At 43.1% G+C, this 26,154-nt stretch overlaps 1 protein-coding gene across 1 annotated transcript; it reads left to right on the top strand.

Moving 5' to 3' along the window:
- The first annotated feature begins 13,609 nt into the window (after positions 1-13,609).
- LOC307033262 (uncharacterized protein) lies at positions 13,610-16,043 on the top strand. The gene is made up of 3 exons (XM_079671673.1): positions 13,610-14,474; positions 14,706-14,875; positions 15,391-16,043. The coding sequence occupies exons 1-3, from the start codon at positions 14,324-14,326 to the stop codon at positions 15,694-15,696; spliced, it is 627 nt and encodes a 208-aa protein (XP_079527799.1). The 5' UTR covers positions 13,610-14,323; the 3' UTR covers positions 15,697-16,043.
- Positions 16,044-26,154: the final 10,111 nt, after the last annotated feature.

The following is a 26,154-nucleotide window of genomic DNA, read 5'->3' as shown; positions in this document are numbered from 1 at the left end:
GGTTAATTTAAATTGGCTTTGCTCAAGTATGTAGATAAGCTAATGTCGAAGTAGTGTATGTGAAATCAACCTCACAATAAGATGTGTGTATATTACAATTATTAATGTCATATTTCAAGATGATTACATAGATATTACAATATGGTTGGTTGAGCTGGAGTTCATTATTGAGCTTACACGTTAACTTCACAGTCATCTGAAGAACGAACCCAAACCTTGTTTTTTTTTTTAATTGCATTACCAAATGGGTATCAAATAAACAGTAAGCATTGGTAACACAACTTCCAAAGTTACAGTAAAATAAAAAGGACCCTGACTCGGACAATACACAATCCAACATGTTCAACAGAAGGGAATCAGTTATATTGTTTGTACACATGGTACTTTACATATATATCTGTTTGTTTAAGGTGTCCAGGTGATGCAGACAGGCTGGAACAGAGAGTGAGAGACAGAACTGGACTCCTCACAGCAGTGAACTTCAGCTCAGGTACAAAGACTCTTTTTTTCATACTGTACAAGAAAGATATTGTTTTAAATGAATGAAGTATTGACTTTAATACACTGATATACATTCCATTAAACAATACTAAATACGAGATCACCTACACATCAGTTAAGTTGAGGGGTTTTTCCATGCAAAAAGTTACATTTAGATGTTAACAAGCACTATGATTTTGTCAGCTTTCTAATTTAATGTATTAAAGGCAAAGATATTTAACACATAGTGAGAACTGCTACTATTTATCTCAATATTGTCTGTAAAAAACGTGGTAAAAGTTATTCTTTCAGTGAGACAACAGAGCAAGCTTCTATAGTTGCACTACGTTTTGATAACAGTTAAATATTATTTTGATAATAACGTATATTTCAATGTTGATGAACTTCATACTTTTCATTCATGATCTGATTGTCTTTGTAGCTCACTGTTGAAATAAAAAAAAAACATTACAATTACAAAATAATTATATCTACAGCCCCTAAACACACAAACACACCGCTTTCACAAATAACACACTTGTTCTGCAATAATATGTTTTATGTTTCCAGTAAATTTTTGTTAGGAAAGGAAATGCCTGAAAGACACGACATTTTCTCCTTCTCTGAGGGTCAAGAAGAACATTAAAAGCTGATGCTATGACATTTTAAGACCAGTACACTAAGAAACTACTTTTATTGTAAAAACAGTCAGCTGATCGAATGCACCTATTTCCACATCTACACTCCATCCGCTGATTATTTCTATTTGCCTCGCTTAATGAGCTTCACATCACCTGTGCCTTGTACCACAGAGTTTGCAACGTCACAAATAAATGGGGCCAATCTTCAGTCAGATGTGAATGTGTAATCTAACATTTTCAGTAAGAATAATGGACAAAATTAGTGCAAATACAAATACAATTTACTGAAATGTGAACCAAAACTTAATCAAATGTTTTAAATAAAAAGCACATATGGACAGAAGGTGTAAACCTATTAAATGTATAAGTAAACACATTTAGTCAAATAACGTGACAGACTAGGCCTGTGCAGTTGGTATCAGCTTTGCCCAGCATGGGCTCCTCCATCAGGCCTGGTCCTCCTCGCAGAGGAAAGACCCTCAGTCCTCTCCAAACCAACAGACAGGATGTCCATCACACGGAGGTTTCTCCCTGAAGTCTCTGCAGCTCTCTGGATACCACGCTATCTCAATCCGTCCACACTGAATATGAGAGGGGGAAAATGAAAATAATAAATGCTTTAGACAATAAGAAATATAAAGTTGACAGTTGAGTTGCTCAGTTTTTTTAGATTGTCAATACTATTACTGTATAACTAATATATCAGGTTAAGAGGCACATTCAAATAAAGATTGTTCTTTAAATACATTTTGTCTTTTGAATTGTTTGTCTAAAGTCAAGGATCTAGAACTGGTACTTAGTTTTAATGATACAGTCTGGTTATTATGCTGTTTGGAGGAGGCCTCACAGGTAAGAGCACTATACGATACGATACGATAATACTTTATTGGTCAGATCAAGTCTGAAATTTGACTTGCGTCACAGCAGCTCCATATCCAACATCAACAGACAAAGTATCCAGACACAATACATGAAACACAAACAACAAACATTTAACATAACAACACAATCAGTGAGAGAAAAAATGCTCAAAGAACCTTCAGCGTGCATCTGATCTGGGATTTAGCTCTGTGTTTACTGTGAGGATTGACTGATGCACGAAGGAGTGCTTCAGTCTGACTTTATTGAAACGTGGGACCCTGTATCTCCGATTAGATGGTAGGAGTTCATATCCCCCTATAGCTACCATCACATGTATCTTAGCTTGACTTAAATGTATTAAACGTATAGTTAAGTGATATCAAAATATAAATAACTAATGTCATGCAAACATATTAATATTTGCTTGATTCCAGTGTTGAATTTAGCACAATTGCATACAAACGTGAAGGGATTTTAAGATTCTGAAGTATTATGCTAAAAACTCAATAACTTAGATTATTATCTATAGTTTTGCTGAATAGTTTCATGTCCGCTTACCTTAGAAACGTAAAATGCCACGGCAGTGTGCAGATGGGGAGCATTTTAGCTTCGATTGGTAGCTTCAGCTTGCTCTGGAACTTTCAGCTCGGTGGCAGCAGCGCCATATAGATAGAAGAGTTACGACATCTCCGTTCACTGCAATGGACCAGTTTTTTTTACAGCAATGGCGGATCGTGGAGCTCTCAATAATTCCCCGGAAGTTAGCTTGCCGCTGATTTGCGGGGCTATCTGCGGCTAGCAGCGCAGTAGAGTTGCAGCATAACCGTTCGTGTTGGACTTTTAAAGGTAAGAAGACGTTTAAAGATTTATATTGCGGATACAATCAGCACATCAATCAATCAATCAATCAATCAATGTTTATTTATATAGCCCAATATCACAAATGTTACATTTGTCTCAGTGGACTTCACAGTTTGTACAGAATATCAGTATGACAATACGACACCCTCTGTCCTTAGACCCTCACATCGTACAAGGAAAAACCTCCGGAGAAAACCCCACAGTTTAAAGGGAAAAATGGGAGAAACCTCAGGGAGAGCAACAGAGGAGGGATCCCTCTCCCAGGACGGACAGACGTGCAATAGATGGCGTGTGTAAATTGAAAAGATAATACATTTGCAACATAGGTAGTCCAAATGTTTGGAAATGCATGTGTGTATAATAGGAAGATGAATCCACGAGGATATCCATCCAGGACTTATGATCCAGGACCACAGCCACGACTCAAGATCCAGGACTCGCGATCCATGAAACAGGACCGCAGGATCATCCATGACTCCGGATCCCGGCGTATATAGACACCAAAAAGAAAGACATTTGGGGAAGCTGGGTTAATCGGAACATGAGAGTACACAGGTATAGACAGAGAGAAGGAAGAAGTAAGATGTCCCCCGACAAACTAAGCCTATACCAGCAAAACTAGGGGCTGAATCTAATCAGCCCTAACTATAAGCTTTATCAAAAAGGAAAGTCTTAAGCGCATTCTTAAAAACGGATAGGGTGTCTGCCGTCCGAACTCAAACTGGAAGCTGACTCCACAAAAGTGGAGCTTGATAAGAAAAGGCTTTGGCTCCCATTGTACTTTTAGAGACTCTAGGAACAACCAACAACCCTGCATTCTTGGAACGCAATGCCCTAGTAGGACAGTAGGGTATAATGAGTTCTTTAAGGTAAGATGGCGCCTGCCCATTAAGGGCTTTGTAGGCGAGAAGAAGAATTTTAAATTATATCCTGTGTTCTATAGGCAGCCAGTGTAAGGCAGCCATAACAGGAGTAATGTGGTCCCTTTTCCTAACTCTGGTTAGTACACGAGCTGCAGCATTTTGAATCAGCTGAAGCGACTTGACTGACTTCTTGGTACACCCTGATAATAAGGAGTTACAATAATCCAGCCTTGAAGTAACAAATGCATGGACTAGTTTCTCTGCATCGTTTTGAGGCAAGATATGCCTGATTTTTGCAATGTTACGTAGATGGAAGTAGGCGGTGCTTGAAATTGATTTTATGTGGGCGTTAAAGGATAAATCCTGATCAAATATAACACCAAGATTCCTTACAGTCTCACTGGAGGCCAAATTAATGCCATCCATAGTTAGTATATCTTTAGAAAATTTGTTTCGTAGATTCTTTGGGCCAAGTACAATAACTTCTGTTTTGGTCGTGTTTAACATCAAAAAATGTAAGGTCATCCACGTTTTCAAGTCCTTGAGGCAGTCTTGAATTTTATTTAGATGATTAATTTCATCAGGCTTGATTTATAAATATAGTTGAGTATCATCCTCATAACAATGAAAGTTTACAGAATGATTCCTTATAATATTGCCTAACGGAAGCATATATAATGTGAACAAAATAGGTCCGAGCACTGAGCCCTGTGGCACTCCATGGCTGACTTTGGTTTGCGTGGAAGATTCATCGTTGACACGTACAAACTGAGAGCGTTCAGATATATATACATATCTATACTACATTTAACACATGTATCGGTACCAGTAAAGGAGGTAGGGAAGTAACCAAACATGAGACAGCTAGAGCAGGAAATAGCACCAGAGGGTGGGGAAAGAGCCATGGCTAGCTATCAAGCTAAAGTAGCTACCGTTAGCAAACCCGAAAAGAGGGTAGGCAACTGTGGAGTTACAGTCGCTAAGAGAAGGAGAGTTGTGAGTGCTTTAGTTGTAGTAACGTGTGATTCCAACGTCAGGCAGTTGCCGTGATCAAGAGTTTTAAAACGATCGATTAAGTTTAAGATAATAAGCTATCAGCAACAGAACAGGCACACGGGATACCCGGAGTTGACAACAACAACCGGAAGTTACAACATGCTTACCGCAATAGTGGTCTGAGTCAAATTAACATTTGTATTAAAGGATGTTAGTGGATTCCGTGAAGATTATCCCCAAATCAGTAGATTTAGGGAACGTTTACACATAACAGATTAGGCTAGGACTCCGGATAAAGTTAGCAACACACGTTAACCACGAACAGCCTATTAATCCGTTCTCCTAATGTTATTTCAACCCAACGTTGTGGAATTAGAGAAAAGGGGCTTCTTAACGTGCTTTTATCCGGGGTGGAGGGAATTAAATATGAGTTAAATATAACATTGGGGCGTGTGATTGTAGTGGGTGGAGATGGTGAAATGAGGATCTCCATTTTAGAGTTCAAGCTAGTATAATATAGTTCACGTTACACAATAATAAGGAAGAGAGCTATTTGTGTGATACATCGCTATTGATATGGATTTACTGTAGAGTGCATATTTGAGACTTCCAAACAGTAAACAAAAACGTAACTTATGGGTGAGTGTTTTTAGCAGAGCCATATGATGTCCTTGTGATTCTGTTGATTATTACCTGTCTGTATTATGTTGCAGCTCAGCTGATGTTTGATTGATGGCAAAAGGAGAGGGACTTAAGTGAGAGTGAAAACACAAGGTACGTTTCAAATAGGTCAGCAATTTCCCATCCTATAGGTTGCTAGATGTATTTAACCCTTTCTCCTGTCTCCCTCTCGCAGCACAAGAACCCCAGGGGGATTCAACGGAGCCTGAAGACCTGCAATGAGACCCTCACCCTGAGCCTGAGTCTCAACTCCCAGAGTTTTGCAAGCCTCTCCCTGTTCCTTATTTTGATTAAACAGACGTTAAGCCTCCCAATGGTGTGGTCTTCGTTTTGTGAAAAATATGATTACCTCACATATGTTGTTGCTGTTGTTGTCTTTTGTGATGGTTAAATTGCTGACTTAAGCCAGCCATTCTTTCCTCCTCTCTGTGTCAGTGGGGAAACTTTACATGTGTACTTCTTTCTCTGAGCGCTTGGAGCATCCCCAGGCAGCACAGCAAACCATGGGGGAGACGATATGCCAGGACAACACAGAGGAAAAGGCACAGACAAACTGCATGATATGCTATTCAATGTTTATTGAATTCCATTTATTTCAATCAATCAATCAATCAATGTTTATTTATATAGCCCAATATCACAAATGTTACATTTGTCTCAGTGGACTTCACAGTTTGTACAGAATATCAGTATGACAATACGACACCCTCTGTCCTTAGACCCTCACATCGTACAAGGAAAAACTTCCAGAGAAAACCCCACAGTTTAAAGGGAAAAATGGGAGAAACCTCAGGGAGAGCAACAGAGGAGGGATCCCTCTCCCAGGACGGACAGACGTGCAATAGATGCCGTGTGTAAATTGAAAAGATAATACATTTGCAACATAGGTAGTCCAAATGTTTTGAAATGCATGTGTGTATAATAAGAAGATGAATCCACGAGGATATCCATCCAGGACTTATGATCCAGGACCGCAGCCACGACTCAAGATCCAGGACTCGCAATCCATGACACAGGACCGCAGGATCATCCATGACTCCGGATCCCGGCGTATATAGACACCAAAAAGAAAGAAATTTGGGGAAGCTGGGTTAATCGGAACATGAGAGTAAACAGGTATAGACAGAGAGAAGGAAGAAGTAAGATGTCCCCCGACAAACTAAGCCTATATCAGCAAAACTAGGGGCTGAATCTAATCAGCCCTAACTATAAGCTTTATCAAAAAGGAAGGTCTTAAGCGCACTCTTAAAAACGGATAGGGTGTCTGCCGTCCGAACACAAACTGGAAGCTGATTCCACAAAAGTGGAGCTTGATAAGAAAAGGCTCTGGCTCCCATTGTACTTTTAGAGACTCTAGGAACAACCAACAACCCTGCATTCTTGGAACGCAATGCCCTAGTAGGACAATAGGGTATAATGAGTTCTTTAAGGTAAGATGGCGCCTGCCCATTAAGGGCTTTGTAGGCGAGAAGAAGAATTTTAAATTCTATCCTGTGTTCTATAGGGAGCCAGTGTAAGGCAGCCAGAACAGGAGTAATGTGGTCCCTTTTCCTAACTCTGGTTAGTACACGAGCTGCAGCATTTTGAATCAGCTGAAGCGACTTGACTGACTTCTTGGTACACCCTGATAATAAGGAGTTACAATAATCCAGCCTTGAAGTAACAAATGCATGGACTAGTTTCTCTGCATCGTTTTGAGGCAAGATATGCCTGATTTTTGCAATGTTACGTAGATGGAAGTAGGCGGTCCTTGAAATTGATTTTATGTGGGCGTTAAAGGATAAATCCTGATCAAATATAACACCAAGATTCCTTACAGTCTCACTGGAGGCCAAATTAATGCCATCCATAGTTAATATATCTTTAGATAATTTGTTTCGTAGATTCTTCGGGCCAAGTACAATAACTTCAGTTTTGGTCGTGTTTAACATCAAAAAATTTAAGGTCATCCACGTTTTTAAGTCCTTGAGGCAGTCTTGAATTTTATTTAGATGATTAATTTCATCAGGCTTGATTGATAAATATAGTTGATTATCATCCGCATAACAATGAAAGTTTACAGAATGATTCCTTATAATATTGCCTAACGGAAGCATATATAGGGTGAACAAAATAGGTCCAAGCACTGAGCCCTGTGGCACTCCATGGCTAACTTTGGTTTGCATGGAAGATTCATCGTTGACACGTACAAACTGAGAGCGTTCAGATTTATTTACAATGGATGTTCCTAAAACAACACATTTAACATCAACATCATGCTGCCGCTAGTGCTTTGACTCAGTTGACAATCATTGATAGGCACCTGTCGGTCTCCTGTCCTTTCTGAAAGTCATAAAGAGTACATTAGTACTTTAGATTACTTGTGTCCTCAATTACCAGGGGATTACTGAAACCACCATGAATTAAAGAAATGGTAAAAATGTATCTAATCTGAATTTTGAAGGATTCCTTCCCATCCCCTCCCTCTAAATATATCAATAAACATTAGGATGTGATGCTCCTGACTACCATACAGGTTTAAAGGCCCAGATACACCGGCCAGTCACCTGAGAAGACGCCGACACCGACTGTTGCATCGCCGGACTCTCCCGCGTATTTGCCGACTTCGCGCACTGGAACACACCGCAAATCCGAGCTAAGCACGTATGAACTGCGCATGCGTGAGTGGCAATAACTCTCCTTACCAGCAGGCGGCGGTAGTGTGTATTCATCATTCAAAAGAGGCAACAACCGGAACAACCGGAAGACAGAGAAGAAGAACAGACTCCGTGATATAAACAAACAACAAATAGCGTTTTTCTTTCCATTTTCACTCTCGTCCATTGAAAACAGGAACGAACAGGAGCAGGACGAACGGGAGGTACTGGAGCTAGCAGCCCTTGGACTCACGCTTGTGTTAAATCATTTGTTTACCTCCCTCACTTCCGTTAACGCTTCTCATGCACTGATTCGCTAGCTGAACAGCCAATTAGTTTTATCCCTTTGTCCGACTTCCGGTGGTGTTCTCGACGCAAAAGGCGTCAGGTCGGCAGAAAAGACCCGACGGTGCGGCGCACACCACTCCGAATAGGGCGTGCCCACGCTCATGTTCGGCCTGACTCCCATTTACTGCCGATTTCGGGCCGGTGTATCTGGGCCTTTAGAAGATAATATTTGTTTTAAAGAATTCAAAGCAATAAACAACAGGCTCTTTAACCAAGGCAACGTTAGCCTAACATGTATATGTTAACAGGTAAGATAGCTGTTCACACTATGTATATTTTTCTACTTTTTGTAATGCTATTTTATTTCTATTTAAGATGTTTACATTTTCGATTGTTTAATTCTAGTCTTTTAACTGTCTCATGTACAATGCCTTGTCTTTTGCTGCTGCAGCGTAAACATTTCCCCAATTGGTATCAATAAAGTACTTCTTATTTTATCTTAATCCTCAAATAATAGCAAATGTTCCTTTTTAAAAAAAAAAAACTTTGATGTAACTACATACACATATCGATATGTTGTATAAATATCAAAACCTTTATTCACCGCTAATTACCAAAAATTGCATTTCTATCCTGGTATTAATGCATTCAAATCGTGATTCAAATGGCCCGCCACGAACTTCCGGAGAACTATTGAGTCTCCCTGAACCACGTGACGATCAAGCATTTTGGACCTCCATTGTTGCAACTCTTCTCTCTATATGGCGCTGGGAGGCAGCAGGTCCCGCCTCGGCTCCGCCTCTTTGCCCTTATTTGGAGCAGGCTGGAGTAGGCGGGAGTTAAACTCTGATGTCGCTGTCGAGCCGTTAGTGGCCGACTCCGCCTACTAAGGGCTTCACGGCAACTCTGCCGAATCCTATGGGTGACGTCACGGACCCTACGTCCATTTATATATACAGTCTATGATTGTATAGTATCTGGTACGGGGATTAATAAGAGTTGTGTTTAGCAGCTCTCTCTCTCTCTCTGCTCAGGAACAGCTGATTGCTGCACGGCGATCAGCTATCCCTCCCTCCCTCAAGGTGTGTGTGTGTGTGGGTGTGTCTGTGTGTGTGTGTCTCATTCACTGTCCCTCAGGTTGTAGCATGTTTCGATTGCTAGTTTGTGGCTTGTATGTCTTGTGAACGCAACGCTGGCATAATATGATGTGGCCTGCTGACATGGCCTCTAATAGAGAGGCGAAGTCCCTCCCCTTCCGGGAGCCTCCATGGGACCCCGGAAGCGGAAAATTATACATTGAAGTCAATGGAGAGAGAAAAGTTATCTTTTGATCCCGTTTGAATTGTGCCACGAATGACACATATGATGTTTGTCAATCTTAAACAATCATTTCCATGCAAAAAAAGTCACAGTTTGTCGTAAAAATGCTGAAATATAAGACTATGAATAATACGCAACTAGAAAGACTACAAATCCCAAATGCATTCTGGGTCGCGTAAGTGATGTCATAGGCGATAATGCTCCAAGACTGGTTGTGACTCGCAAAGCAAAGAGGAAGAAGAAGACTGATTTATTCCCTCCAATAAATATAAGAGATTGCTCCAATAAATTCACTTTTACAAGATGCCTGTGTGCTTTGTACGAGGTTGTAATCACAAAAGAGATCATACCACTTGCTCGTTCTATCGCTTCCCGTCTGATGAAAGGACCAGGAGTCGTTGGACCAAACATATCAGGTAATATACATGTTTTGCATGGAACATAGTCAAGTTAGCTACCTAGCTAGTAGCGAGCATGTTAGTTAGCATTATATTACATTACATTACTTAGCCTTGTCATTTGTATTAGCCTTAACATGAAGTAAACCAAAATGTTAAACAGTAAGAGTAGTCATGATGGTAAGTATTTTGTGAAACATTTGAAGAGTAGCATATCGCCCCCTCCACCAGGTGCTAAGGGGGCGGGAGGTAGGCTAACGCCACATTAGTATCAGCGATCTTTTCTACTTAATGCTATCTGCACAAATGGTTAACATTGACCATTAAAAGATCAGGCAGTTCAGGGAGAGTCGAAGGAAGGAAGGCAAGCAGCTTTGCATGACATTCTTCTGGACGTGTTTCATTGTGATGATAGTGAGAGTGAGTCAATCTGTTTGTTGGAAAGACAGTAGTTGAGTGATTACTGAGAGAAAATTATTAAAAGAGATAATTATTCAGTGTTGTTACTTTAAAGTGTTGTTACTGACCTTTTTCTCTTTTATTTTCTTTACCTCACCTGTAACTGCTGAGACCCTGAGGAACATGCACACTGGTCTGACCTGCTCTGGTAACCTGATTTCCACTGTACGTAATAGTATTTGGTTATGGTATATTATTTATTTACATCAAAGGCACAATGCACCCCTCAGAGACACACATGTATTGAGTGTGATATTTTGCATTGGTCATGTGAAATCATCTTTACACACTAGAAAACTGTAGGAGCGGCAACTTGTTTTGAAATTGAATTTTTAATATCCGATAATAAAGTTGATCTGTTTTCTTTATTCTTCTCTCTTCCCAGCTCCATCCATCACCATTCTCTGTTCCTGCTTGCTAATCAATGCTCATATTTTTTTTACACAATTACAAATAACGTCAATGTATTGTATGACATGAAGTTGTGCTTCATTCTGAGTCAATAATAAATTCATTCTGCCTTCAGCTGCAAAATTATTGTGGACTGCACCGACATCCATGTATAATGATGGTGTATGATGTAGAAGGAAGTGTGGTAGATAACAATTAAATATAGAGTTACATACAGATCCATGTTACAGCAAAAGATGGAATAACTAAGAAGCACACAGTATAATAATAATTACACGCAACAATTAAATAACTGCTCAGCATCTCCACCACAATCCCAATCTGCTGTGTCCTGTTTTCCTCCCCTCTGCATAACACCCCATCACACATACGAAACACAACGCAGAGTCCGAGGGTGTTAAGAGTATGTTTATTTAAATGTCCTCCTCTCTACTGGCCAACACAGGGAGCATATGCTGGGTGTAGAATTGTTCCAGGAGGAGGAGATTTCCATGCCATGCAGGGTCTCTGGGGATGGGGATGATGATCCCCTCCTTCGTGGTCCACAGTAGCAGAGACTCCGGTCTGTGATTTGCAGCTGTTATATAATATACAATACATTTTTTTGAAAAACATTTGATCAAAAAATAAGGATTTGGTCATGATCTAGAGTCAGTGTGTAGTTTATTAATTAATCAATGCTCTCTACATTAGGAAAACACATACCAGTGTACCAGAGGGAGTCACACACAGCTGTGCCTAGATAACCAAACAAATTGACAACAGGGATGCAAACTCATCAGGTATGAAAAAGGTGACAAGGATCCGAGCCCCCTGACCCCACAGAATATCGGCTTTAAAATGAGGAATAACAGAGGATTTTAGCAGTCAGAACAACTAAAGCAGCAGTGTTAATATTAACAGAAACGCCATAGAGTCACATCTAATAGAAATATATAAAAAGCATTTATTTTAATTGTGTAGCAGTCAGTTTATAATTTTGGCAGCACTGTTGAGCATTTTGAAAATGTATTTTCAGGCCTCTGTGCAAGGCTTAGTCTTTCTATCTTTATAGCCACTGGTGTAAAGTAACTAAGTTCATAAACTCAACAAGTACTATACTTGGGCACAATTTTGAGATACTCGTACTTTACTTAAGTATTTCAATGTTTTGCTACTTTGTACTTCTACTCCACTACAGTTCAGAGGTAAATGGTGTACTTTTACTCCACTACATGTATGTAATACCTTTAGTTACTTTACAGATGTGGATGAATGATGTGAAATATAATCAAGTGTTAAATCAGACTTTAGTTCCACCTGGAGTAAATCCAAAAGCTACCCTGCAGTATACAAAGTCATTCAGACTAGCTGCACCTTTACCAGCTTTGAGAACACTTTCATGATCAATCATTATAAAACGTAGCATATTATTCTGAAATGGACCAATCTGCAAAATGACTACTTTTACTGTCGCTACTTTCACTATATTTTGATAATAATACTTTTCTACTTTTACTTTAGGAACATTTGGAATGCAGGACTTTTACTGTAACAGAGTATTCCTACACTCTGGTACTTCTACTTTTACTCAAGTACAAGAACTGAGTACTTCTAATTTTAATCAATTACAAGATATATACTTATACCACCTCTGTTTATAGCCTATGAAAAAAACGATTAGAAAACGAAGGCTAAAGCTAACGTTAGCAGATAGTGACAATGTATGCTAGTTAGCTAGCTCAACGATAATATTGCGACGGGGAAAAAAAACTTTTCAGTGCACATCACGCTCTGCCGCTCCGACAGGGAGCTCTATTGTGAACACCTGAACGGCCCGTTCTAACAGCTGTTCACCAGCGGTCCAGTCTGTGCCACAGGGACTCCGGACGCACAGTTAATATTAACGAACGCACCGTAGGTAATGTAGCTGCTGAAGCTAGACCATCATCGCCGAGCAGCAGAGGCTTATTATACATCATGAGCAGAGCCGACAGGCAGGAAGACTCGAGCACACAGCTCGCGCTTCATTATAATATATATAAAAAAAGCTCGCGGCCGCACATTAATCCGGGTCCCAGACCCCCTCCCATACCCAAAAAATATTTTTATTGCAGATCTACAGGAATCACAAAAACGACCTATTTTGGATTCAAAACGGAGAATTTCGCCGAAAGGTGACAAGTTTGCATCCCCGGACAAGATAACCAAAATCCTTGAATCTACACACAGCAAATAAACTCAAATGACACAACGAGATGTAAAAAGGAGATCACACATATAGTCGATATAGAACTGGCCGCTTCAATCTGAAGAGCAACTAAAACAAAACACGGGAATGTATCTTGTTCTTGTGAACACTAATGTTATCCACAGCATACACAGACACCACAAAGTTCTTAAGGAGAAAACTAGTTTCTAAAACAAAACACGTTAGTGTACCTTGTTAGCTAGCTGACATTAACCTTAAACATTGCACTCATATTACTCACTGAAACCTTGTAAAGCCGGTCCCGCATGCTGGCTCTTACAGAACCGCTCCCTTTCGTGTATGTACAGCTCTCAACATGCCCAGACTTGTAGTGATTTTCACCTCGTTTTATACTTTTTCGCCTCATTCTGAAAGAAACAGGTGAAATTTACTAACGTGACAGCCATCTTTGTGATGGTGACGCGTATTGTGCGAGACCAGAGACCTGTAGTTCACTGAGCGGTTTCACACAAAAAAAATTGTAACTTCACAGTTTTACGACACATTTTTATTTTTTTGACTTGCAAAATGTTCTTTTAATTTGACAAACATCATATGTGTCATTCGTGGCACAATTCAAACGGGATCGAAAGATGACTTTTCTCTCTCCATTGACGTCAATGTATAATTTTCCGCTTCCGGGGTCCCATGGGTCGGAAGTAGATGGGCGGGACTTCGCCTCTCTATAAACACACAGGACTAAAATAATACGTGTTTAATTCAGCCCAGATGCGGTGACTGCAGGTCAAATCCATTAATGCGGCATATATTTGTGAAGTTGCACCGGTATGAGGCGCAGTGAGAACCACGCACCTGTCAGACTAGCGAATGGGCACATTTCAATTTCTTCAATTGAAGATGTGATTGGTTGTTCTACTCTCCGTTTCTCACGAGACCAGCGCGCTGCTGTTTACATTAAGGCCCTGACACACCAGGCCGATTTCGTCCGTTTTCGTTATTCGGAAGACGAAGCGTGTCCTGTCGCCCAAACTCAATTTGGTGTGTCCCGCACCGTTGGCCGTGACACGCCTTATTTGGACTGCCTGACCCGATGCATGGCTGATTCCGGACCAAGCAATCACTCTGATTGGCTGTTCAGCTAGCAAATCAGTGCATGAGAAGCGAAACACGGAAGTGAGGGACGTAAACAAACGATTTAAGAAGGCACACACAGACTGCTATTCATTTTCATCTCATCATGGCGATCTGGAATGACGGAAACGAAGACCTACTCATCACCTTGATCCAGGAGAGGCCAGCTCTGTACGACATCACAGAGAAAAGGTACTCGAACCGAGTAGTGAAAACCGGACTTTGGCGAGAGATTGAAACGCAACTTGGTTTCTCGGGTAAGATTATCTTTTTCATCAATTGAGCTCTTTAGCAGATACTGGTGGCTTTTTATTGTTTGCCAGCGTACAGTGACGTTAACGTGAAATGTAATTTTTTATTTCAACCTTGTGTTTTGTTGTTATCTTGTTGCTAGCTGTTGCTAGCTGTGCAGTTTGGCACTGCATATAGATATGAATTGGACATGCTAACTAGCCACAATGCTTACATCGTTTATGTGTGTGCTTCAGAGAAAGAGCTGAGGAACAAGTGGGATTCTCTGCAAACCCAGTACACCCGGTACAGGAAACTTGCCACTTCAGGTAGTTGTGGAGCACAAAGGACTGGCAGACAGCAGTGGATCCTGACCAGGCTGCGGTTTACAAGAAGGGAGGAGAGTACTTCGAACCTCACCATCACGGTAACTATTTTATTTGTTGAGTACAAATAAGTGTTTCTTGCTTCTTTCATTTACAAAAACATTATTTTCATTCATTTGGTGGTTACAGTGGTAAATATAACAATAACAGAATAATATATATATTATTGTATTATAATTATTGATGTGCTCATCACCTTAATGTTGCAGCTGGTAAAGGAGGAGCTAATTTAAATTACATGATATACTGCTGGGTAGCTTATGAAATTCACCATGGGATCAATAACGCTTTTATCTTAACCTATACTACAGTAATACGTGATAAAATATGTCTTGATTATATTTTGTAGTGTTCTGAATCTTCTAGAAGTATGTCTTTAGCATCTGAATAGAGCCATCGCAATGTGTCTACAATGTACCTCTCACACTTGACCACACCCCAAACTAATGGCACACACATTTCAGGGTATTGTTTTGTTATGAATGCTTAGTAAACAGTTTCAAGAAGCCATGGTATTAAATCCAACTAACTGTGAATTTATTTTTTAAAAATTAAGGAACGTCCGGTGGCTGCAGAATCAACCCCCGGTGGCACCAGCAGTGAAACCTCGACCAGCACCACCGAGGAGTCCTTCCACTTTGATGCTGAGCCTTGCACTCCCCTGGCAGAATCCACCATCTGCACCACACCGGCACCGCTCGGAGAGAGGGCAAGCACACTCAGCACTCGAAGGCCTCCGGCGAAGCGCAGGATGATGATACTAAATGAGATACTGTCTACCGCTGTTCATTGTTCAAGATTGAATGTAAATGTGCAAGCCGGTTTTCTGCCCCTCTATTCACATGTAGCCTTTCATATGTGATGGTTTCTTAATTCTCGAACTGTTGTGGAGCAGAACTATAAAGTTGCAGGATTAGTCTCGAGTACCTCAATATAATTATAGTATGTCTGCACTTTAAATGCTAATTTCATCATTCATTCATTTATTTTATATTCTACTAAAACTGAATCAAACCATAAACAAGATGGCCTGTTGGGATTACTATATATATATAATATATATCTGCATTATTTTATCCCACTTTATGCTTTGCTCTTGCTGCTTGTTTTACACTGATTGTATATCTGATTTCTTACTGATGTAAAGCACTTTGAACTGCAATCCCCTGTATGAAAGGTGCTATACAAATAAAGTTATTATTATTCAGATGGATGTTTCTGCCCCTCTGTTCATTCTCCCATTATACTACTCAATCTGCCTAGAAGTATTTCAATGTTGTAGCTGTTACTATAACCAATACTAATGCTAAGGCTGCAACTGACAGTTGTGTAGGCACATTGTTATTGTTTCTTATCGCTGTGTGATTAAAATAATAAACACAAATAGCACGATAGGCAATGCAAAACTTTATTTCGTATCTTCATACACACAACACAACATTAGAATGAGCTTTTATCAACGCCTACATGATGATAACCTGTCAACATGACAGGAAAATCCACATGACATTAATACAGAGCGGGCAGAACCCAAATCTATCTCTAGTGCCGCATAAAACATGTTTTCGATGGACGAGAGTGAAAATGGAACTGAGGTTACCTACTGTAACCCCAGCTTCTATGAGTGAAAGGCGCAGCCCTCTAAGGCTATCGCTATTAGGTAATCCCCCTGCGCACCCGCGCAGCACTGAAACACTTGTAGTCCACGCCCACCCGCAAGGTGGGCCCCGCCCTCGGGCCTCCTTCCGGTATAAATAGGAAGGAGGCCCGGCAATCTGCTCCCATACAAAATAACTTTTCTTCAGCTATTCGTAGAGCCAGTGGGGCCCAGCACTTAGAGGGCTGCGCCATTTACTCATAGAAGCTGGGGTTACAGTAGGTAACCTCAGTTCTATTTCGTATATAGCTTCGCCCTCTAAGGCTATCGCTATTGGGTTAAGGGCGAAGCATGATGTAGTCTGCGCCCCACTGGGTGCGCCCGGCACTAGAAGCACAGACACACCTGCTCAATAACACCCCATGCCTGTTGTGCCATGCGTAATGGCGCATCACCGTGCCTGGAACATAGCATGCCTATCATGCCTACATGCCTATCTTCCCTGACGGGATGAAGGCTGGGAACAATACAGACCCAGCCGCTGTGAGAAAGTGGAGCCGAAGGTCCCACCTTGCCCAGCGATCATAGAAGGGGAACAGCAGCTCTCTGCGTGTCAGACAGGAGATTCCAGCTGGATCCCTGACGTCACTCACTCTGACAAGACACTCCGTACAGGGTGTGCCAGAGAGGAATGGGAGAAATCCCTTAAATACAATTGAATAAATGAACAGGAGGAAGACCAAGATGCAGCAGTGCAAATGTCTTCCACTGACATTCCTCCGTGCAAAGCCGTGGAGGAGGACATTCCTCTGGTGGAGTGCGCATTGATGTTCTCCGGGGGATCCACCCCATGAGGAGATATATGCCTGTGACACAGCTTCACACAGCCAGTGTGACAGCCGTTGTGCAGACAGAGGTTGCCCGATCGAGTGCTCTCTATAATGCACAAACAGGCGCTGAGAATGGCGCAAGGCAGCCGTGCGTGCCACTAGCAGAACAGCGCGCGCACAGGACAGAGGAGATGAGACGCGGCTTCTTCTTCCGATCTGTGAGTAGGGGGAAAGAAGCCATCCAAGGTGATCACTCTCGACTCTAAAAGAGCTTGTGATGACCTTTGGCATAAAAGCCGGGTTAGGGCGTAAAACAGCTGAACTGCCATCTCCTTGGATCCGGAGGCATGATGGAGCCACAGAGAGAGCAGACAAATCACTCACCCTTTTCGCTGATAGAGCCAAAAGTAATACTACTTTGGCTGACAACAGTTTAAGGGGAACCTGGTCTAAAGGTTCAAATGGGGCTTTGCTTTAGTGCGCGTAACACCAAAGCCAAATCCCACTGAGGCGCCAGTGCGCGTGACACAGGTCTGAGTCACAGTCCGTACTCCTCGTATAACACGGCTGCTGTGCTCTGCGAGCCCCTCTGTTCAATTCGCCGGGAATTGTTGTGCGCGCCCAGAACAGCAGCTGCCTGGCGGCGTTCAGAAGCTGTGCAGATCGTACTCCTCCCTGGCGATTGAGGTAGGCTGCTTCCATAGCCGTTGCCTGTTGTCTGTGCGAATCAACACATTGATTGTACAGCAATGTACAGGGGCGACTCCCCCGTTTTTTTCCGAGATTTAGAAAAATAGCGGGGTAAAAACCTCGCAAGACACTGTTCCTCGGATGACAGGAGTGTTTCTTGTATCCCATGGAACTGCTGGGGGGAGAGGCTTCTCTGTGATGTGCCGTAATGGTCGTCATGCTGACGAGCCACGCCATCACCGCCGCCGCCCGTGAGGCAAAAGGGCTGCGAGGGAGTTTCCACACGCTGCATTTCATTCCGTCTCTCATCATGAGGCGCGTACACGCCCAGGGGATGAGAGGTGTGTGCATGCTGTCCACACGAGGCGTTATAACGGTGCTCGTGGGTTATTATGACCGTGTGTAGGAGGCATAACTGGGACAGAGGAATACCTCGAGTTATGCAGTTTATAATCAATCAATCAATCAATGTTTATTTATATAGCCCAATATCACAAATGTTACATTTGTCTCAGTGGACTTCACAGTTTGTACAGAATATCAGTATGACAATACGACACCCTCTGTCCTTAGACCCTCACATCGTACAAGGAAAAACTTCCAGAGAAAACCCCACAGTTTAAAGGGAAAAATGGGAGAAACCTCAGGGAGAGCAACAGAGGAGGGATCCCTCTCCCAGACGTGCAATAGATGCCGTGTATAAATTGAAAAGATAATACATTTGCAACATAGGTAGTCCAAATGTTTGGAAATGCATGTGTGTATAATAAGAAGATGAATCCATGAGGATATCCATCCAGGACTTATGATCCAGGACCACAGCCACGACTCAAGATCCAGGACTCGCAATCCATGACACAGGACCGCAGGATCATCCATGACTCCGGATCCCGGCGTATATAGACACCAAAAAGAAAGACATTTGGGGAAGCTGGGTTAATCGGAACATGAGAGTACACAGGTATAGACAGAGAGAAGGAAGAAGTAAGATGTCCCCCGACAAACTAAGCCTATATCAGCAAAACTAGGGGCTGAATCTAATCAGCCCTAAGTATAAGCTTTATCAAAAAGGAAGGTCTTAAGCGCACTCTTAAAAACGGATAGGGTGTCTGCCGTCCGAACACAAACTGGAAGCTGACTCCACAAAAGTGGAGCTTGATAAGAAAAGGCTCTGGCTCCCATTGTACTTTTAGAGACTCTAGGAACAACCAACAACCCTGCATTCTTGGAACGCAATGCCCTAGTAGGACAATAGGGTATAATGAGTTCTTTAAGGTAAGATGGCGCCTGCCCATTAAGGGCTTTGTAGGCGAGAAGAAGAATTTTAAATTCTATCCTGTGTTCTATAGGGAGCCAGTGTAAGGCAGCCAGAACAGGAGTAATGTGGTCCCTTTTCCTAACTCTGGTTAGTACACGAGCTGCAGCATTTTGAATCAGCTGAAGCGACTTGACTGACTTCTTGGTACACCCTGATAATAAGGAGTTACAATAATCCAGCCTTGAAGTAACAAATGCATGGACTAGTTTCTCTGCATCGTTTTGAGGCAAGATATGCCTGATTTTTGCAATGTTACGTAGATGGAAGTAGGCGGTCCTTGAAATTGATTTTATGTGGGTGTTAAAGGATAAATCCTGATCAAATATAACACCAAGATTCCTTACAGTCTCACTGGAGGCCAAATTAATGCCATCCATAGTTAATATATCTTTAGATAATTTGTTTCGTAGATTCTTCGGGCCAAGTACAATAACTTCAGTTTTGGTCGTGTTTAACATAAAAAAAATTAAGGTCATCCACGTTTTTAAGTCCTTGAGGCAGTCTTGAATTTTATTTAGATGATTAATTTCATCAGGCTTGATTGATAAATATAGTTGAGTATCATCCGCATAACAATGAAAGTTTACAGAATGATTCCTTATAATATTGCCTAACGGAAGCATATATAGGGTGAACAAAATAGGTCCAAGCACTGAGCCCTGTGGCACTCCATGGCTAACTTTGGTTTGCATGGAAGATTCATCGTTGACACGTACAAACTGAGAGCGTTCAGATAGATAGGACCTAAACCAGCCTAAAGCAGTTCCCTGTATGCCAACTAAGTGCTCTAGTCTTTGCAATAGGATATCATGGTCGATAGTATCAAATGCAGCACTAAGATCGAGCAAGACAAGAATAGAGACAAGTCCCTTGTCAGAGGCTATTAGAATGTCATTTGTGACTTCAACCAGAGCTGTCTCTGTGCTATGTTGTGTTCTAAAGCCAGACTGAAAATCTGTTTTGCGACTGCTTTCTCAATAATTTTTGAGAGGAACGGAAGATTAGAAATAGGTCTATAGTTGGCTAAAACCTCTGGATCGAGGTTGTGCTTTTTAAGAAGCGGTTTTATCACTGCTACTTTGAATGATTGTGGAACATAGCCTGATAATAAAGACATATTCATAATATTTAATAAAGAAGTGCTAATTAATGGAAAAACTTCTTTTAACAGCTTAGTTGGAATCGGGTCTAAGATACACGTTGATGGTTTAGAAGAGAGAATCATTGAATTTAATTGTTCAAGGTTTATGGCTGAAAAGCATTCTAGTTTACTATCTAGTGTAATATTAGAACTTACGTTTCCGGGAGCTGTTGATAACACTATACTGGTCAAAGGCAAGAGGTCACCTATAAACCAATAGGTTAAAAACAGCAGGCTTCTGCAGCAAATGAACCACCTCTGGAGTCCCCCTGTTGGAAGAGACCCAGGGGTATCATCACGTGACCAGCTGACGCCAACGCAGAGCAGCTGCGTCACGGAGAGGGCTGTGTGGGTTGTGACACGCCGGAGGAGAGCTGTCAGTTCCTCCACTCGCTGCCGCGAGAGCCGCGCTCTCATGCTGGCTGAGTTTAATTCCACTCCCAGATAACGATTGTCTGAGAGGGAAGAGGACAGCTCTTCTTCCAATTTATTATGAAACCCAGGCTTTGACAGATGCGATACGAGATGTACCGTCTGTAAAGCGACTTCCTCTCTGGAGCGAGCCAACAAATAGCAGGTCGTCCAGAGAAAACCACACTCTCATCCCTCCTCTGTGTAGTGGCTCCAGCCTTCTCTACACAAAAATGCGAGGAGCCAAGAAATATCAGAACGGCAGACTATTGTCTGGTCTGATATTCCCTGAAATGAGAAAACGCAGGAATTTCCTGTGTTTGGGGATGATGGGTACGTCGAAGTATGCATCCTTCAGGTGGAAGTGAACCAGTCGTCCTGGTGAACACATTCCAGCACCTGTTTGATCGTCAGCATGTGGAATACTGACAGATTGAGGATGTCTCATTCCCCCAGTCTTTTTCGGGATTAGAAAAATAACGGGAATGAAATCCCCTGATTTTCCTCCCTTTGAGGAACACTGGAAATATCCTCTTTCAACAGGAGTTCCAGCAGCTCGGATTTGAGCGCAAGACATAGCTTCTGGGATAACAGGAGTGTTTCCTGTATCCCATTGAACTGTGGGGGGGGGGGGGGGGGGGGAGGCGAACTGCAGGACGTATCCTCTGCTGATCAGCCTGCTCATCCATCTGTCCATCAGACACACGCGCTGCCACTCTGAGAAAAACTCTGAGAGCGGGCGCACATGCTCGAGATATGTTTTTGGTCGTCATGGTGACGAGCCACGCCACGCCAGAGCCCCTGCCGCCGCTGCCCGTGAGGCAACCCAAGGTGTACTTGGACCGAAAGGGCTGCGCGGGGGCCTCCACACGCTGAGTCTCACTCCGACTCTCATCATGAGGCGCGTACACGCTCAGGGGATGGATGGAGGTGTGTGCAGTGCTGCCCTCATGAGGCGTTATATAACGGCGCTCATGGGTTTATTATCACCGTGTGTAGGAGGCGTATCTTGGACAGAGGAATGCCTCGAGCTCTGCAGGTTATTAACCGAGGTTAAAACCGGCAGGCTTCTGCAGCGAGCCCTGCTGTCTACTTAATCAACAGATTAGTGGCAGCCGGCTTAATTAGCGAGCTCTGCAGTTTATTAACCGATAGGTTAAAACCAGCAGGCTTCTGCAGCAAGCCCTAGGCGCCGTGGCGCTGCCGCTGGGGGCACTCAGTCTGGAATACTGCTCATTCCCCCATTCTGGCTTCTCTGTGGTGTGCTGTGCTGGTCGTCATGGTGACGAGCCACGCCATTGCCCTCGCCGCCGCTGCCCGTGAAGCGAAAGGGCTGCGAGGAAGCCTCCACACGCTGCGTTTCACTCCGGCTGTCATCATGAGGCGTGTACACCTTCAGGGGATGAGTGGAGGTGTGTGCAGTGCCGTCCACATGAGGCGTTATAACGGCGCTCATGGGTTATTATGACCGTGTGTAGGAGGCGTATCTCGGACGGAGGAATGCCGCGAGCTCTGCAGGTTTATTAACCGATAGGTTAAAACCAGCAGGCTTCTGCAGGGAGCCCTGCTGTCTACTTAATCAACAGATTAGTGGCAGCCGGCTTAATTACCGGCTCTGCTTCCTCGGAGGCTCTCGTGGAGCCGACCAGGAGCGGGGGAGCCTCACTCCTCTTTGACTCGCCGCCGGGAGACCCTGTCTCTGGGGTGGCGGGGGAGCGGAGACATGGGACGGAGCCCCTGCAGCCGCCGAAGGGCGAGTCTGACGCCGAGGCGGTTGCTGTGGGTGTCTCTTCGCTTGCGGCCTCCTGTGGCCGGCGTGGACGCCGCGGCTGCTGCGGGCCTTGGTGCCACTGTGGGCGCTCAGCAGGCTGGAGCCAGCCGAGTTGCTGGCGAATGCCGTCCGCCTGTTCCGCGGCCGTCTTCATGGACTCCACCATGGCGTAGAACTGGGGTCCGAACAGCCCGTACGGGCTGATTGGAGCATCCAGTAGTACTTTTCTGGCCTTCTCCGTAACAGACGCCTGCTGCACAGTGCTGCAGGTGGCGCTGGATCTGTGTCACCCACGCGGAAATCCTCGCCTGGGAGACAGCGACGGACGCGCACAGAGTGAGCGCTGTGCTGGACGCCTTGCTGATTTCCTCTGCCTCGGTGGTGGACCGCTCTACCAGTGTCACCACCGAGTTGGAGAGCAGCGCGATGATCGGTCGGTCGGCCTGGCGGGCGACATACTCTCTGGGGGAGCTCAACATAGTCCTACGGCGACGGAGAAGGGGACCGCACGTGCTCCTGGGCCAATCGGCCGACGGGCCAATCGTCCTCGTCGGCCGCAGCAGCTAGAGCGTCCGCTCTTCGCTTCCTGTCGGCTGATGGGAGACGGGCACAATGTGAGCAAGCGACCTGCTGGCTGAGAGCCGCGTCCGCGGTCTCTGGCCCCAGGCAGGATTCGCACATTCCATGCTGGTCATAGCTCATGATATATCTGAGCCACATGAGGGACAATTTCGGACGCAGTTGTTGCTCATGTTTAATGGCTCTGTGCTTCAGTAACTGCCGAGGTTTGCTGAAGAAAAGAGGGAGCAGATTGCCGGGCCTCCTTCCTATTTATACCGGAAGGAGGCCCGAGGGCGGGGCCCACCTTGCGGGTGGGCGTGGACTACAAGTGTTTCAGTGCTGCGCGGGTGCGCAGGGGGATTACCCAATAGCGATAGCCTTAGAGGGCGAAGCCATATACGAAATACGCAGCCTGTTCTTCTTTTCTGTCTTCCGATTGTTGCCTCTTTTGAATGACGAATACACACTACCGCCGCCTGCTGGTAAGGAGAGTTATTGCCACTCACTGAAGTCTTTGCGGTGTGTTTCCCTGCGACACATGGCCAAGACGCAGGAGAACACGGCGACGCAACAGCCGGCGTCGGCGTCGGCGAGTCCTCTGGTGACTGCTTGGTGTGTCAGGGCCTTTCGTGTGGACTGGATCGATTTAAACTGACGGCAAGGTTAATTATTGTGAAAGGATGGACCCCTATCCTGCAACAAAAAGGCAGCGAAATGTGCTAAAATCACTGATTCATTCAGAACCCCTATATGGTATAATGACGAAGCAGAAAGTAAGTGAGCGAACATTATGGCAAGGCAAGGCAAGGCAATTTATATAGCACTTTTCAGCACATGGCGATTCAAAGTGCTCTACAGATTAAAATCAAAAGACATTTAAGAATAAATACATTATTGAAAAGGCATTTAAAAACAGGCATAATAAGCAAAGGTAATGAAATTAAATAAATAAATAAACACAGCAGGTACAGAATACATGACTAAAAAGGCATACTGTAGTGTGACTATGGGCAGCTCAATTAAAAGCAGCGGCAAATAGGTGCGTTTTTAGTTTTAACAATAGGAAGTGTTTCGGCGGACGTGCATGATTTAGGCAGTTTTTTCCAAATTATTGGGGCATAATAACTAAAAGCTGCTTTTCCATGTTTAGTGGTTATTCTCGGAACAGAAAGCAGACCCGACCCAGAAGACCTGAGACTCCTGGATGCTTCATGGAGTAGGTCGTCTATATACCTCGGTCCTAAGCCATTTAGTGATTTAAAAACTAGCAGTAGTATTTTAAAATCAATTCTTTGGCAGACTGGAAGCCAGTGTAATGATCTCAGAACCGGAGTGATGTGATCCACTTTTCTAGTGTCAGTGCCACTATTATGAGCCACATTTCTTTCTATATTGTAGCCTGATGTCCACATCGACTGTCAACAGAACAGTTTCTCAGTCCAATGCTAAGTTAGTGGCAGGCCCTGTGTGACTGGAGACTATAAGGCAACACAAAACCCAAACATGTCCTTAATGTTACTCAAGGCAAATATATGTAATATAACCGTTAGACTGCAGCTAACTGTGGGGCTACAAACCCCTCATACTGTGAGTGAATAACTTGAGATGGTTATGTTGTCTAAAGGGGAGACAATCATTATGGTATTAGGCCATGCAAATACAGGGTCAACTTAGTGATCAAATAAGTGTTGCATAATATATGTTCTTGAATAATGTTATTTCATAAATAGTTGTTAATGTAATGATTACATGTTCTCCTTATTCAGTTCCACTATCAGATGATGCTGATGGTGATGGCCCTGAGGGAGAGATGCAGGCAGAGCTCAGTGGACAGAACTGGCAGGTAGAGAGGAAACTGTTTCAATAGGCTATGACTGACACTGAACAAAACCAAAGGAAATGTAATGACAACAATATAAGCAAGCTATGTTCATGTTCTCTCAATAAGTTATTATAGTTATTGATCGGAGTTTAATCCATCCCAATGCTGGCTCTTATTCAGTACCAGCAGATGCTGAGAAGGTTGACAAGATAAGTCAAGATTCAGGGTCCAGCACAAGGGAAATTGCAACTGAGTAGGGCACATCGTTTCACGTCTTTGTACAGCCTTTCTCAGCAGTAGAGTAATGTGTTGGCGAACCTTTGTTTCCTCCTGACAGCTCACTTAAAGGTATACTCAATTCAATTCAATAGCTTTATTAGCATGACCTCAGTTACATATTGCCAAAGCTCTGTATAGTTGCAACATCTATATATATATACATCAAAAAAAAAAAATATATATATATATACAATATATATATATATACTCCCCCTTGTGGCCAAAGGGGGACACAACTCTTGTCTTCAGATGTATGCTTGAGTGCAGCAAAATGTAGCTCAGTGACTATTTTGTCAACTAAACATCATGAAACAATACATATTTTCTTAAACGGGACATTATAATCTCGGCACATTAACTCTATATTTGCCTCTGCCATGGTGCCAAAATGAAATGAAATAAAAATAAACAATATATAGGGGTTGCTTCTTCTCTGAACTTCTATGTATACTGCATCACTCCATATAAAATAAACCATAAACAAATACATAAAGTCGTGTTCACTGCAGCGATCTATTTCACACACAAAACTCTATGAACACTTGGTGATATACAGTGGCTTTTCTCCTGGAGACCAAGGGAAGACAGGCTTCTCCTGTTTTTTCAGGCTTTGTTATCATTTTGATAATTAAAAATATATATTCTTGTCTGTGGTTGTTTTTGCGTTCAGGGCATACAAGGCGTTGTAACATTATTTGAACACCAAAACTACATTGAAATAGAGTCTAGCTTGAACAGCAACTAAGTAACATTACTGGGTTATTTGGTGATAACTACCAAAGTAAAGTAACTTCAGACGCAGACGTCACGTAGCTTCTCAGACGAGAGGGGTGGCGACGAGAGTGTCACGTTACTTCTCTCGCGGCATAGTTCACGGCATGGTAGGCGACGATCGACACG

The sequence above is a fragment of the Notothenia rossii genome, assembly GCF_949606895.1.
Source record: "Notothenia rossii genome assembly, chromosome: 3".
In the NCBI taxonomy this organism is placed as follows: domain Eukaryota; kingdom Metazoa; phylum Chordata; class Actinopteri; order Perciformes; family Nototheniidae; genus Notothenia; species Notothenia rossii.
The sequence above is the reverse complement of the archived record's forward strand: the minus strand, read 5'-3'. Positions and strand labels throughout refer to the sequence as shown.

Bases quoted from the DNA above. Each gene is read 5' to 3' on its own strand.
- LOC307033262 (XM_079671673.1), top strand. From the start codon at position 14,324: ATGGCGATCTGGAATGACGGAAACGAAGACCTACTCATCACCTTGATC. The intron at 14,475-14,705 runs GTAAGATTATCT...TGTGTGCTTCAG, and splicing joins AACGCAACTTGGTTTCTCGG to AGAAAGAGCTGAGGAACAAG. The intron at 14,876-15,390 runs GTAACTATTTTA...TTAAAAATTAAG, and splicing joins CTTCGAACCTCACCATCACG to GAACGTCCGGTGGCTGCAGA.